Genomic DNA, 16498 nt, shown 5'->3' with positions numbered 1-16498 from the left:
GATTGGCTAAAGCTAAAGAACCACTCGACAGCATGGGAGGACATGCCTACCCGTACTTACCCTCGAAGAAAGGTTATGGATAATGCCACAACACTTTTGGCAAAAAGGTTACATCAAATATTTCTTGAAATGACAAATTCATCATTTCCAAAAAGGTTAATTTTCGCTTTGCACTCTTTAATTATATTTAAATTTCTATTTTGGTCCTTAAATTTTAAAATAGAACACGTTAGAGCATCAAATATAAAAGTTGTTCCCTTCAAATAAAATTATTGACGGAAGTGAAATAGATTTTATAATTGAGTGGGATGAATTTTATACTTTAAATACTAATATGTAATAGATTCTATACTTTTGGGGATCTAAAGCGTCTCGTTTTAATATTTAAGGACCGAAAAAGAATTTGAATATAATTAATGGGCACAGAGTAAAATTAATCTTTTTTTAAATGAATCCTGTCTTTGGCTAGCAAATGGTACAGCAAATGGCTAGCAAATGGAGTCATTTTTTGAAATGACTCCGTCAGCAAAAAAAAAAAAAAAAAATGGTACAGCTATCATTCTATAAGAATTTTGTTTTGAAACAAAAATAGAAGTATCCACTGTATTTTTTTTCTTTCCTTAAAAAAAAAAAAAGAACAAAGGGGAAGACTTTTTCCCAAACTAGTGCCAATTTGGTAGGGGTGAGCAAATTCGGTTCTTACCGAATTCATAACCGATTTCAAATTCAATTCGGTAATTTGAAATCGGATATTTGGTAATTTGGTACAAATTCGGTACGTACCAAATTCACCGAATTCTAATATGGTATGAAATAGGTAATGAGATTATGAATTAGGTAATAACCGATTTCGCATTCAAATTCGGTAATTGAAATCGGGTACCGCATTACCGCATTCGAATTACCAAATTGGTATATAAAATTATATAATATATAGATAAATGCTATTTAGTATTAGTATATACTACTAATACTTTATTATATTATATAGGTAAATGCTATTAATAATAATTAGTATATGGTATTATCAATTTATCATCATATCATGTACTTATAATAATAATAATATATAATAATGTACAATATATTATTTTAGTATTTGTTAATTGTTATATGACTATAATAATACCAATATATAGTAATACATAACAATATAAGATAACTATAATACTTATTATTTTATACATGAGTAACATGACTAGAATTAGATAATAATTAACACATATATGTATAATACTAAATATTAAACAATTAACATAATTAGTAATTAAATTTAGATATTGGTAATTTGATACATCATTCATGTTTGAATTATTGAATATTTGAATGCGTAATCTCTAACTTGCAAGTATTAGTGTACTCTACATATTTAACATAAAAATTCATATTATCTATTCACTAATCTTAATTCTTAAGACTTTAAGTATAGATAAGACAACTAAGTAGTTAGCAGTGTAAGTGAATGCATATGAATTGCAAATCAATGTACTAGTGTATTGACTTTCACAATAATATATGTAAGTAAATAAGTTTTATTTTGATTTCAAATAAATTATAAATTTGTAAGTAATATAACTTATCACTACTCATTGTAATTTGTAAGTTTGTAACTAATATTACTTATTATTAATCATTGTAAATTATAAATTCATAAATTATCACTAATCATTGTACAGTCTAAGGTTTATTCTAGTTTAAATTAATCACTTTTTATGTGTTGCTTAAATCATAGACTAATGATTTTAGGCATAAGTTATCAAATAAGTTAAAATTCATATTATCTATTTACTAATCTTAAGGCTTTAAGTATAGACAAGACAACTAAGCAGTGTAAGACTGTAAGTGAATGTATGTGAATTGCAAATCAATGTATTAGTGTATTGACTTTCACAATAACATGTGTAAGTAAATAAGTTTTTATTTTGATTTGAAATAAATTATAAGTTTGTAACTAATATAACTTATCACTAATCATTGTAATTTGTAAGTTTGTAACTAATATTACTTATTATTAATCAGTGTAAATTATAAATTCATTGTAACTACTAACTAATATTGCTTATAATTAATCATTGTAAATTATAAATTCATAAATTATCACCAATCATTGTATAGTCTAAGGTTTATTTTAGTTTAAATTAATCACTTTTTATGTGTTTCTTAAATCATAGACTAAGGATTCTAGGTATAAGTGATCAAATAAATGCCAATTAAACCACAAAATGATTAGAACATAAGTAATGTGTTCAATTATGAATAAATTTAGGGATCAAATCAGTAATAATTTATAAATCATAGATGAATTCGGTTTAACCGAATTCATTACCGTTTTCGAATTTGAAATCGGTTGCGGAATGAATTCGGTTATGCCCAATTCGGAATTGAAAACGGTTTAAATTTTTACAGGTAGAATAACCGAATTCACCGAATTCAGTGCACCGAATTACCGAATTTGCACCGAATGCACACCCCTACAATTTGGCACTTGTATTCTTCTTTTTTAACTGAATAAAGTTTTATTAATGTTGATTTATCTTGTAAAATTTGGATTAAGTATCTCTTTTTTTTTTGTCACTTGTTATCATCTACATCTACACCTACTCCTAATTCTAATATACTCTATACTAGGAGAGTGACCCAACAGGGTCACGGAAAACTGATGGGGACTAAACCACCATCGGACCATGCGGATGCAAAGCACCCACATGGATCTTAAGTAAAGCCACATTAAGTGGTAACTTTTTGATGACACACTAAAGATGGTGGCCAACTCCACTCTCATTATATATAATATTGTGCATCATAAAATAGCGAAACATAAAAAAGAAGGAGATGTGATAGAAATAATGTGAAGTTGTACTCTAAAATATTCCCTTGTGTACCAATTACATTAGTCCAACCTTATAAACATTTAATCTTTCTCAAAACTAACGTCATTTGCGATACATCCAATCAAAATGTCATTTATGCCCTATTTAATAAGCTACTTTTGCAATTTATACGAACAATCTTGACTCTTTTTTTTAAATATATATTCAAATCCATCTTTCTAACTCTTTTTTGCAAACTAACTGTTTTTCTTCTTACACCTCCCAAAATAATTGCTAAAACCAACCCTCTAACCGCAGGATCCTTATCCCCATACCCTTTGTGCTTCTATTTGAAAAGACCCCCTCTAATAAAAATAAAAACTACCTTTGATGAATAAAAATAAAAAATCACCGACCTTTGGACTGCTAGCCACCATCAAACTTTTAAGGTTTGGTGGGGTGGGAGGCAACCACCAAATGTCACAATATGTGGCTCTTCAAATCCAAATCGGTGTGTAGTGCACCCGTCTAATCTGATGGTGGTTTAGTCTCTGTCAATCCCCCCATAGGTCTAGTTGAGTCCCCCCTAAAATAGGTTAAAGTAGAAGTAGAAATAAGTCTAAAATAGACTATTATTGACTGTTGAAAGAAAAGAATAAAAATAAAAAGGTACAACTGTTTAAAAAAGCATCTTTGATAAATGAGATATTTGAGAACAGAGGGTTAATTATATTTCGGCATGATGCAAAAATGGAATGTAGATATTTGGTCGAAGACAATTTCAGAGTGTTTTGGGCAACATTGGAGTATAATCGACAAAAATGAGTACTTTGATGTGACTGAAACATGATGATTAGCAAAAATGAGTACTTTGATGTAACTAAAACTAAAACATGATGAGGAGGGGACAAATGATTTTGGCACATACTTGGAAGGAGGGATTTGGAGTTGACATAAAATCGGGAAATGAGGCAAGCAACCGTTCCAGAAGGTTGATAGCTAAAATTTGATCCAAAAAAAAAAAAATATCGGGAAATAGGGCAAGTAACCGTTCATCTTGTACATTATTTTACACATTATGTGTGGGATTCATAAAATTTTGTTCTATAGTTATATATTGTGCAAAATGAGTTATATCATGTGTAAACTAAGTTACATCTTGTGCAAAATATACAATATCGATCCGAATGATTTCTCCGTTGACTGCTCCTGCCTTTGGTCCATAAAATCGGCCTTCATACACTCATTTCTGGTAATGTTACCAATTGAATTTTCACCCAAAAAAAAGAAAGAAAGAAGAAGATAACTCATTTCTGGTAAAAGGGAAAAAGTGCCCCTTGTGTTAGAAAGGTCTGAAGTGCGCCAATTACATCACTTGCTCCCAGTTTAGTAGTATCTTAAAGGGGTTAAACATCAAATAGGTCCACGTTCACTCCAAAGGAAGTTTAAATAAATACCCACTACCATTATCCCCCCCCCCCCCCCCCCGGGGGGGGCAACATAGGAAAGGGTCTTTTTACATGGAAATATGATCTTTTTTTGAATGGACAAAAGGTTGCATTGTTGGACTACAAGAAGGAGACGAAAGTGTTGAGTTTGCAGGGAAACAATGCTTCGTCAGGTTTTACAAAAAAGTTAAGTTACAAAATGATTTGGGAACAATAATTTTGTGCTTGGACTAAGGGGCCAGAATGATGATGCCATGCCAAATAGAAGAAGCTCATTCGAATTTTTTTTTTTTTTCCGGTCTCATTGCATTGCATTCAAAGGCATGTAACGCTTTGCTGGGATCATCGTACAAGTTTCGTGAATTGTGATTTTTAGATTCAACATTTCAAAATGGATTCATTAATTTGGTTCTTAATTAGTCCAAATCAATAAATTTAAAATTCTCACTCAAGTTGGACCGTTATTCCCTCTTGCTAGGAAAAAAAAGGAAAATAATTAAAACCCCGTCTGGATTGCAAGTTTTTAGAAATTTTATATACATAAAAAAATAACGATGTAATATGTGTGAAATAAAAAAAAATAATTAAAAAAAATGTCAGAAAGAACATTTCTGCAAAAACTCGCAATTCAAACAAGGATTAAGTCTAACAAGTTATTCAAAAAAAAATATATATATATATATATATATCTCTCTCTCTATCCTTCTTTTCTTTGTTTCTGTAGCCTTTTAGACTTGGCTTTTGAGGCTAATGCCTCTTGGTTGAGAAGCACAATGGAACTAAGCTTAAACAGGTCATTTCTGCATTAGTTTAAGTTAATGGTACAACTTTGATAAAACTAATGCAGCAAATGACAAAAGTAGTCCACAGTCCAAACATGATCTTATCAACCTGCCAGAGTGCCCAGATGAACAAAATTCATTTTTGACATAGCTAATATTGTCCTCTACTGGTATTCTTGGTAACCGCCAGATCGAATCCACATAAAACTAATAATTGAAGTTCACATCACTGACGCAAAGGATAATCTATTTTAATTGGAGAAAAGCCTTAGTGGTTGAAACCTTCCAATCTCAAGAATTCTTTACCCATTTATGGTTTCAATCATAGGTGGACGACGTTTTCTTGACGACAAATTCATTTAGGTATTTGCAGTCAATTTGTTTGGAATCATCCAAGGACAATCACAAAATCAAAGTTTTAAGAAGATTTTCTCCTCAACCCAGTTAGGCCCCATGGAATGGATATTTACTAAGCTTTGTTTTGTGCACACCACCAAGTATGATTTTTGTTTTATTTTCCTGGGATACAATAGAAACAATTCCGGCTGTGTTTCCTCAATCTAGGAAACATCATATAGCTCCAACTTCTTTGTTGTCGTGTGGACAAAAGATTTGCAAATAGAACATCAACTTTTTAAGTAATGATAACGAACAATGATCCAACTGTTGGTCAATCCAGGGCATGATGAACCAGTAGTATTAGCTAGACTCCAGAATTATTCAGGGGAAGGCTAGGTAATCCATCAAAGTTTGACATGCTCAATTATCGCTTATGCCAGTCGCCAAGAAATTGTAGAAAATTAATCAAAAAATATGGGATCTGTTGAAAGTAGTCTGTCATCTTTCAGTCAGAAATTATTTAGGAGAGCCCAGGCAATATCACAAGGATAATCAATGACTTCAGTCAAAAGTTACAGGCCAGGCAAATTTAGAACAGAGCTTGAAAATTGCCACTCTATGCAGATTGAAAACACTTGGAAACGCAGCACCAGATAAACAACTCGTGAAGGATGGTGAAATACCCTCAATCAGTATCAGCATTTTCTTAATTGTACCCAAGATTGAAGAGGTTGTCGCGAAACCAGGAGCGCAAAGAGCTCCTTGATCTCCGTGGAGGTCTCCATGAAGTGCAGAAAAGCATTTTTGGCTTGTGTATAGCAGATAGATTGGGCATAAGACAGATTAGAGCACAAGTCTTGCTCAAAACTACTAGGTAAGAATTTCTGCGTTCCAGGCTTTCGGCTGCATCTGGTTCAGAAGCACTTGGGTGAGGAGCCATTATAATGCTAGGCAGCAGCATGCTTGCAGGCAGAGGCCCTCAAAGATCTTCTCGTTGTACTTTGAAATTCCTTCCACATACCGCAACTGAAGATATTCAAAAGGAAATGTCTGATGGAATATACTTACAAGAATAAGGCTCTTGCTTCCTAGTTATGTACCGAGTGTAGTAACAGGTCACAGTTCATACTGAGTAGATGAGAAATTTGCCAATTTGAAACCTTGGTAGGAAGGGTGTTCTATAGATTATTTTACAGCCACATTCCAAGTGGGAGCTTGAAGGAAGAAATGAGTCTCGTATGAGTACCCTTGTTCCAACAATTCTTCACACTACATTGCAGCAAAGAATTGACAGACTCGATAACTTCATCACTTAGCTTCTTTTTCACCTTAAAACCTCATCTAGAACCTTTTGATAACTGTGGATCTCCTTCATTGGGCAGCATTTTCTCATCTGCTCAAAAAGCTTTTCAATCTCAAATAACTTTCCTTCAGCGACCAGTTTCTTGACAAACACTTCAAAGCATTCAAGATTAATCAAATATCTCTCATCAATCATTTTCAAGAAAAAGTTCATAGCCATTTCCACATTTCCATCCTCGCAAAATCCCCAAATTAAGCAATTGTATAAAGTGGTATCGAGCCTATTACCATCCTGAAGCATGTTGTTAACTAGCATCCATACATCTTGCATCCTTCCTGTAGCCCTTACCAGGCCACAAATCACTGCACTATATGATAAAAAATTTGGATGGCAACCCATCTGTGGCATCTGTTTCAAAAGAAGTACGGCTTTATCAAGCTCACCCAGCTCTACAAGACTCCTAAGTACAGCATTATAACCATACATAGGTGGACTAATGCCTTTCACCCTCATTTCCCTTAATAGAGCAATAGCCTTATCTGGCATTTTCAACTTGCAATGCTCATTTACAATAACTGCATATGATTTCTGATCAAGCTCCAAACCAGAACCAACCATCTCCCTGAAATGTTGAATAGCCTCATTCGATCGCCCTGCAGCACAATATCCCTTCAGCAAACTCGTTTGAGTCGTTACATTATCCTTCACTCCACTAAGTCTCATCCTAGTCTGCATCTTCTTGGCCTCGTCAACCATTCCATTCAAACACAATCCATTGATCAGAGCATTATAGGTCGACACATTAGGCCTGACATTCCTCTTCCCCATCTCATCAAACCACCTCATGGCCTCGTCTGTATTCCCTATCCTACAAAACCCATCAATCAATGTGGTAAAAGTAACCATATCAGGCAAATAAACCCTACTCTCAACCATTTTATCTACAATGCTTCGAGCATTTTCCATTAGACCTTTCTTACAGAACCCATGAACCATAGTATTGTAAGTAAACAAATTTCTCTCACACCCCATTCGGGACATTTCATCAAACACCTTCTCGGCATGCTCAATCATGCCTACTTGACAAAACCCCCTAATCATTGTTGTATATGTGGAAACATCAGGCTTTACAACAGCCTCTTTAATCATCATCCCGAAGAATCCCCAGGCCAAGCTAACCCTCTTAGCCTTAACCAAAACGCCTAAGACTGCATTATATGAAAACAAGCAGTCCCCAAATTCTCTCTCTTTTACATGATGAAAAAGCTTAACAGCCCAATTTAAATGGCCTAAATCCCCATGAGCTTTGATAAATTTCCCCACCATAAAATCAGAATATCTGTCGTGGGATTCAAGTAATCTAGTTGCCAAAGAAAATAATCTATGGGATATTAGCTTGTCAGCAATGGCAATGTAGCAATGGTGTGTGTGGAAGTAATTACTGGGGTTGGGGTTTAAGTTAGCAGCCCAGTTGAAGAAGTAAAGAGAATGGTAAGGGGTTGTTTGGTTGTTAATAACTTGGATGACTAATTTGGGCGTCAAATGGGGTGAGAATTGGCTGAGAATATCGGGGAGCTCCGTCTCTGGGTATTCCGTTTTCTGGAGGATTGAGGTTATGGTGTTGACCAGCCAACGGGATTCAGGGACTAGCGGTGACAGGCGTTTTGAGAGGTGAGAATTGGCGACTGTGGCCATTGCTAGCGGCTCAGCTCTTCTCTGGCATCGGCAGCAGCCCGGTTGCCGTTTAGCGCTTGAAAAATTGGCTCCTTGCCTGAGTTTCTCAGGCCAGGAAATTAGGACGTTTAATTGCTTCTAGGCCCTCAAAATGGTCAAATATATAGTACTTTCCAAATTCCAGTAGAAAACCTGAATTCTTGTTTATATGTTGCCTTCCGTACTACTAATTTTGTATTGTAACAAGAAGGTGCTTGTTTCATGGGAATTTTTATAGTTGACTCTTTCATTCAAGTAATCTCATATCCAGATGAACAAACATAAGGCTCCAGGTTTGCATTATACAATTGAAAGACGGATAGTTTTGTCAATGTTTAGGTGCTTAATAATTTAAGTTGGCAAAGTTGCAATGGTTTCTTAGCTCAACATAATTCTTTGTTTGGATTCCTGTAGATGAATATCTGTTCAATTAATGAATCATTACGAATATCAACATGATCTGAAAAGCTAACTTTCGGTATAAGTTGCATATTTTGTGCTGGCAACTGGCAAGCATTAATCAGAAAACTTGCATCTTCCTGAGAATTTTTTGGTCAAGTACAATCCATTGTTGGTCCAGACTGAGTGAGAAGTGCTGACTTGGTGTAATATTAGTACTGTGGAGGCCTAAGAGTAGAAACATCAAGTGGTTGTGGAGCTTGGTGAATCATGTTATTGGGCCAGGACATGATATGAATCCGGATGCTATCCAATTCTTCAATTGCTGAAGTGAGTGTATCCTTAATTTCAGCATTGTCACCACAATGTATTAGACCGTCAGAGCTGACTGTTGAAGGCATGAGGCTCCTTCCTTCTAACCGCGAGATCACGACCAGATGACCAGTTTTGTTTGCTTGCTCAAGTAAGTCCCCGAGACCAGCACGTTCAGCGGCTGTTTCTTTTGTTACAGAATGGACATAGACGAAACCCTGGAATGAACAACAGCATGAGTAAATTAGCAGCTTAATTAAGAAATGAAAATTTTGTCAAAGTAGTTCATTGTAGGTCTGTCAAGGACTTTTGTCTAATCCCTGGTTTTGATCCTGACAGAAGACTGCTGATATTTATCAACTGTAAGGGATGATTTTTCTGTCACCTCATCAATTCTGCTGATGTTCATTCCGAATCTGGTTTCTCCATTTTCAGGTGCCAACTTGAATGACACCTCTGCAACGCCTGGGAGAAACCATAATCTGATACCTTGCAATCTTTGGACATCTGTAGTGTATTTCTGTTGCCTGATCCTTGCACTCTCTTTTGCCGGGATGTTACTTCTCTTCTTTGAAAGGAAAACAGAAAATATAGAGGGTTCAGATTAGTTCCAAAGTTCCTTTGGGGAATTCGAAGCTTAAAGCAACAAGTGCATTAGTATTAATTAGAAGGATGAGGCATGTGGGTAATTTTATACGTTCTCGTGGAAGAGTGAATTGGGTGAAGCAAGCTGCTAAATTAAGGATGTGAGTAGACAAGAACAATACCGAGTTGGTAATTTGCTCTGTTTGAATGTTAACAAACACAAGCGGAGCCCCTGAAGAAACAGCTGCTGAAAACCAGGCCATGGTTCTCGTTGTGGTGGCTTCAATGTTGTGCTCTTTCTCCAGAGGCATGAAAAGAATGGAACTAATAACTGTAGACCCCTCATCCGGAATATAGGTCCCAACTTTCATTTTCCAGTCATACTTTATCGCTTCTTTATTGAATCCCCTGGAGTCCATAGTCACAATCTTCCTACTCATTTCTGTATCAAGTTGACATGTTACTGCATAGTTTCTTAAATTTCACTTCATACAAAATGCAAGTAATTTGGGGGCTACAATCATACATGAAATGCATAACGTTCCCTACTGTAGCCAACCTATATGGATATTGTAGTTTGGCCCTGCAAAAGGGGTAGGAGAAGGCAAGAAGCTGAACCTAGGTGGTGACCTAATCAGCCTTTACCTATTGGAAAGTGGTTCTAGATAGGACCAGCATCAGAACAGACATGTCATTAGCTACGATAAACTTTTCAGAATCAGATGGGAACTGTAGCTGAAGTTTTCTGATCTATGCATCACTTGATTATCTGAGAAAGTTAACTGTACAATTGGCTTCTAGAGAGAAAAATATCACGTACCTTGGAGTGCAGTACATTGTTCATGAGTTAAATCTGCTAAACCCACAACATGCCTCTCATCAGAGGCTGCTCTAATGGTAAACCTCCTTTGCAACTTTGAACATCCCTTTTTCACCACACATGCTTGGAGCTTGAGTACGCTATCCCCTCTCCTCACCTTCAACCAAATCACTTCAGTCTGTCGACTAAAGCTTCCAAGTTGTGAACTAAGTACTGACCTTGCCTTGGCTGGTATGAATGTGTTAGCAGCAGCACCTGCCGCTATGCCTTCTATAATGTCTCCAGGCAATGGCATGCTCTCGTCCCATTCTTCTGCCACTTTTTGCTTCACTTTCTTCACACAAACCACTCTCTGATCACTGCCCATTTTACTTCGGCCTTAAAATTGAGCAATGTTAGCTCTTCTTCAAAGAGTCCGACAAATTTATACTATACTCTTCCAAATATGTAGTAACTCTGAGATGCCATAGATTAAGCATAATACGGACAAATCAAAGTGAATTTATAGTACTCAACGTTTAGGTTTATCGTAAAATGATCTTGGTTTGATGCTACGTACATTTGGCATCATAGTCGGCACTATGGCATCTGAAGTTTAAAATCTTAAAAGATTTCCTTTAAATGCTGTGTCATCCCTACCATTAGATGTTAACAATGTTTTTGCTTTCTACTTATTAGCTGGCTTTCACATTTCTTGTTACTAAGCTTAGCAACCATTATTTTATGGGAGAATGGCATTGATTGACCTAAGACAGAGCTTTCAGGTTTCTTGTTACTAAGGTTAGTAAACAATATTATACGGCAAAATGACCTTGATTTAAGAGAGTGCTCCAACAAAGGAGCACATTTCTTGTGCTCCTAATCTCCTGCAAGCACTTCCCGTTTATTTTTATTCATCAATGCCTTCATCTTGTATTAGATGGAGTCATTGTAATTGGAAAAAAGAAGAAGAAGAAGAAGAAGAAGAAGCAGTCTCACGCCTTTCAGATAAATAATCATCTGAGTCATTAACTGATATATGGATACACACCACAGATAGCTCAGGATTCAGATAGAAGACTCTCTGACTTGTTGCAAAAGCAATATAACATCCTTATGAAATATATATACTGCAAGGTACAAAATTGTTGTACCTTTTAAGGGATATCGAGAACATCTATCTACAATTTGATCCTCCATTTACCCAGCTAGCGAGGTGCCATTGATACATACTCGTTACATAGTATTTTTTATGAGTCATACTCATTACAGAATTAACATACGAATCCAACTCTATTATGCACATTTGGATTTCCTTTTTCAAATGGAAAACAGAAGGCTCTTCTTAGATCTCTAATTATCGAGCCCAAAATTTCCTAAAAACTGTAGGAGTTTTATTACATTGGTGACTTTCACCTTCACGTACTGAGTTCTGCAAAAATGTTTTCCAGCTTTTGCTCAAGCACCTGTATTTCTGCCAAAACTTGAGCTCTTTCTTCAGCAGTAGCAGCGGTTAAACTCTGTTGTTTCATTGATATTTTTCTCTTGATGCCTTTTATCTGAAACAATGACGCGCACACACACAAACAGACAGATGAATTATGTAATTTATGTGTGACAAGAAGAAGAGAAAGGAGACAAAATGAGGTAGATATGAAGAGGAAGGTAGGAAAGCGAAAATAACCACAAGAATGGAGCAGCATAACAAACAAACACACACACACGCAAATGAGTGCATGTAAGTAGGCACACACAAGATCGTGGACAGAGACCTTTCTGTATGGCCACCTTGACAATCCACCCTGCCTGCATTTCTTCTTGATCACAGTAGGGCAGACTTTCAATTTTCTAGCTGCAACAGTTATGGGAAGATGGAAAAAATCTGAGAAATCTTTCAATTTCATCTTGCCTGTCCTTTCCCTCTGCTCTACTCAGCAGCACAAATGACAAATTAATCAGAAGAAAGATTGAGGGATAAAGCCATATTCTACAATTAATTCCCATAACACTATAGTCAGGAATGTGCTACAGATGTCCAAGACGAGTACAACTAACCTGTGCGGCAAGTGAGCTCTTAGAAGGTTGTCTACCGCCCTCTTCTCCCTTGTCTTGGGTAAGAATTTCTTGCCTGTCATTCCTAGCAAGTCTTGATCCATAGTTCTCTGGCTTTTGTAGACTTGCAATGTCTTGTTGGTTCATCTGACCAATATCCGTTTGAGAACCGCCTATTAGAAAAAGTTCATCAGTGGACACAACACAGTCTCATGCAGCTCTATAGACAGTATATTGGACCAATTCATGGGGTAACTCTTAATCATCCTGGCAGGTTTCTTAAAGTCTATCAAGCAAAAAGAGAAGTTAAATAACCTGAGAACACTGAAGATGGTTGGAGAAAAAGGTCATCATGGTTCTGTTTCTCATTAAATCCAACACACAAGGCCTCATAGAAAACTGATAGTGGATCTTGTATCATTGTGTAGCCTTCCCGCTTGCGTTCTTGGCAATACTGAACTAAGAAATTTTTCACACTGTCTATGCTTTCCTTGCAAAAGCTGAAGGATCAGATATAAAGAGCAAATAAGTTAGTTAGTTGAATATGAAAAGGACTACACTATAAGCAAGGCAGAAAAGTGAAAAATTGCTGGATAAGTTTCATATCACTTACTCGAACATCCGATACTGATGGTTTCGAGTAGACCAGTCCATTTCATATGTATCAAGAACTCCATGACTGATAACTCCCAGTCGTCCATGAATCTCAAAATTTGATACTTGTGTACCTATCAAAAAAAAAAAAAAAAACCAATGTGAAAAACGTAAATCGAACTATCCTCCATTAAAACTTCGATAAAACTACAACTGGCCCAACGAAAAAAGAAGGAACAGTGGCAGGATTTGGCAGAAGCTCACCATTGATGTGAATAATTTCCCTAAGTATATGACAGCAAGAACAGTTATACGGAGAGGGAGGAACAGGCCAAACTGACAGTTGCATTGGATCCCCAAAACCAGAACTAGTCTGGGGAGGCATGGCACCACTAAAATCGCACGAGTTATTTCCTTGGCCAATAATCCTTTCTCCATGAATTCCGGAAGAACCCGCCTCACAGTTCCCTGCTGCTGCATTGCCTCCAGTGGACTCACTGTTAATCACCTCCCATATGAATGGATCAGAGAGGGGATCATTAGGATCCAAAATGTTATCGATACCAACTCCCTGAGGTTGAGATTGAGGGAATAACATAGGATGGCGAGAACTGGGCTCTGCAATTTCAGGAAATTCGGCTAATCCCAGACAAGGAGTTTCATTGTTAAACATTAGGATTTGGTCTGCACTGGATGGATCATCGGTCGGGTCATGGTAGGGAACAATGGAACAGTGCTTATTTTCCATTTCTTTTTTCGCCATGATGATTATTTGTTGGCGACGCTTGGTGGAGACCAAGCGCCGCAACAAGAAGGAAAACAAAGCGCAGAAAAATCTTGTGTCTGTAATTTGTTCTGGTTTTAAAGATGGAGAGAAGCGGGAGTTGCAGTACAGGCGGTTGAGTACCGTTGAGAGGATGACGACGTTTGGTTTGATTTTTAAATGGGTTAATTTCACATACCTCCCTGAGGTTTTTAACAATTGCAGAAAGCTCCCCTTAAATTCTAAAAATACACTTACCTCCCCTATTTTCACTATTTAAGTAACATTCTAGACCCAAAAGGTTATACTTTTTTTCAAAATTTATATAATGCCCTTGAGTTATAATTCACAACAAAAATGTAAAGGAAAAAAATGGTTCACAGTTTCTATTTCATTTATCTTTATTTCCTACAACTATTACCTACTCATCAACATCCAAATTACCATTAAATAAATGCTTATCTTTGTTCTAATGTTAATCTTTTATCTAAAATTTCTGATGCAGACCATTGTATCAACTATAAACGCTACCTCATATACCCAAAAACTTACCTACAATCTCATAACAATATCAGATTTTACTTAATATACTACAATATTCATCAATATCCTAAATTTTAATTCCATGATTATTGGATTGCATAAAATAATCTAATATCAATATCCAATATACTCTATTGGCACAGAGTCTAAAATCAATCAAATTCTCTGTATAGGAATAATATCAATAATTGTAAATCAAAAATAGAAACACAATGCAATTATAAATATATATCAAAAACACTTTTTTTCATGATAACCTATACTTGGTTCCGATCCACTTCTTATACTTAATTTTTATTTTTTATCACTGTCACTATTTTCATCTCCATCTAGTTTGATAATGAAATTAGCACTCAATTTGTCATTTGACAAATTTAATTTGCTAATACCTATCAAAAATTGGAAACAAAAATGGGCGCAAGGAAACCATTTAATAATAATGAAAAATCGAGAATTGGGAATAGATACCAAGATATATAAGTATTGGTGGTTTACCATGTATGATGATTTTATTAGTAGATATAGTACACATTTAGTTGATAACAATAAAACGCAGAAAAATCGTGTCTGCAACTTTTTTCTGGTTTTAAAGATGGAAAGAAACGGGAGTTGGGGCACAAGTAGTTGAGTACCGTTGAGGAAGACGATGTTTGGTTTGATTTTTAAAGGCCTGTTTCATACGCGGAAATGGATGCCAGTGTTACGAAAAAAAGTATGGAAGAGGTGAATAGTGAATTGGTAATGTCTATTTAAGAAGGAGGTGAAAAAAAATGCGAGAAATATGAGAAATAACGGAAGGTAATATAAAAGAAACTAACTTATGTATTAAAGAATTGTAATATACTCAATTTGCAAAACTCACTAAGTAGAACAAGAAGTTAGTGCAAGGACGAAAAGAAAATAAGAATAGAAAATAACACAAAGATATAAGAAATTATTGACATAACCGCATAATAATTCATAATTTAAAATTATCTTTGACCATAATAATTTCATACAAATTTCAACACTTAATGCAGCCATTGTGTGTAAATTTATCTGAGGATGAATTGCCAATGAATATAGTTTAGAAGCATCCTTGAAATTTACTTCAATTACAAATTTCTCTAGTGAATTTTTCTAGATTGTGCCTAGAACAAAAACATATAACATAAAATGGCTTCACAAATGATGCTACTAAAAGAAAAAATCGTTGTCATTCTTTTACTCTGGTACTCATGGAATGAAGTACACAATAGTAATTCCTTAATATCAATAAAAATATTGTTAAATAACTTACTAATTTTTTACAAAATTTTGTACCATGATAAATGAACCACCAAAATATAGATGTTTGCTACTCAAAATCAAACCTAGTTTCTGAAGAAAAGAAAGTTAAACAATTTAATAGAAACAGTTAACAATAAAGCAAATTATAGTTAGATGGACACTTCTTGCACCAATTCTCAATGATTATAATTCACATACCAAAAAGAAACAGTAGGTTTTTTTTAAGAGAGTCTTATTAAAATTTTATATCTAGTATTATCATTTTAAGTGGATAAGGAATGTATGCATACTTTTTAAAATCTTGAGAGAGTTTAGTAAAATTATTAAAAATCTCAAGGAAGGTGTCTGAAATTATCCCATTATATAAAAGAGAAAAACTTGGATTTGCACTAAACACAAACACAAGTATAGTTGCACACTTAAAAATAGAGCAAACCACTAATTTAGTCCCTAAACTATTTTACTAAAGCCAACATAGTCCCTAAACTTGATTACGACCTAATTTAGTCCCTTAACTATTTTTACAAAACCAAAATAGTCTTTAAACTTTATTATGAGCCAATTTAGTCCTTCAACTATTTTGCTTAAGTCAAAATAGTCCCTCACCTATGTTTACATGGCTCATCCACCCAATTTACTAACTTTTTACACTAACAATTAGGGGCAAAATAGAATATTCAATCATTGCCCTTATTAAAACAATAGAAAAACATATATATGTGAGAAAATGGACAATGAAATTCAATCATATAGAGAGCAAAAAGACAAATTAAAGCTTCTTAAGGTG

The 16498-nt window shown here is 35.1% G+C and overlaps 2 protein-coding genes across 2 annotated transcripts; both read right to left on the bottom strand.

The window, feature by feature from the left end:
- Window positions 1-5790: 5790 nt before the first annotated feature.
- Window positions 5791-8632, bottom strand: LOC113781278 (pentatricopeptide repeat-containing protein At1g62720-like). The gene has a single exon (XM_027327186.1). It carries the CDS (start codon window positions 8375-8377, stop codon window positions 6704-6706), a length of 1674 nt encoding a protein of 557 aa, XP_027182987.1. The 5' UTR covers window positions 8378-8632; the 3' UTR covers window positions 5791-6703.
- Window positions 8633-9006: 374 nt separating this feature from the next.
- LOC113779403 lies at window positions 9007-10878 on the bottom strand. The gene is made up of 4 exons (XM_027324973.1): window positions 10512-10878; window positions 9874-10133; window positions 9444-9674; window positions 9007-9324 (listed from the first exon to the last, which is right to left on the bottom strand). The coding sequence occupies exons 1-4, from the start codon at window positions 10876-10878 to the stop codon at window positions 9007-9009; spliced, it is 1176 nt and encodes a 391-aa protein (XP_027180774.1).
- Window positions 10879-16498: the final 5620 nt, after the last annotated feature.

This window comes from Coffea eugenioides, chromosome 8, assembly GCF_003713205.1.
Source record: "Coffea eugenioides isolate CCC68of chromosome 8, Ceug_1.0, whole genome shotgun sequence".
Taxonomy (NCBI): domain Eukaryota; kingdom Viridiplantae; phylum Streptophyta; class Magnoliopsida; order Gentianales; family Rubiaceae; genus Coffea; species Coffea eugenioides.
Note: the sequence above shows the minus strand (reverse complement) of the source record. Positions and strands in the feature narration are given on the sequence as shown.

Coding starts and splice junctions, on each gene's coding strand:
- LOC113781278 (XM_027327186.1), bottom strand. CDS start 8,377: ATGGCCACAGTCGCCAATTCTCACCTCTCAAAACGCCTGTCACCGCTA.
- LOC113779403 (XM_027324973.1), bottom strand. CDS start 10,878: ATGGGCAGTGATCAGAGAGTGGTTTGTGTGAAGAAAGTGAAGCAAAAA. Junction 10,134..10,511: donor ACAATGTACTGCACTCCAAG/GTACGTGATATT, acceptor AACTTGATACAG/AAATGAGTAGGAAGATTGTG. Junction 9,675..9,873: donor CAGAGCAAATTACCAACTCG/GTATTGTTCTTG, acceptor TTCCTTTCAAAG/AAGAGAAGTAACATCCCGGC.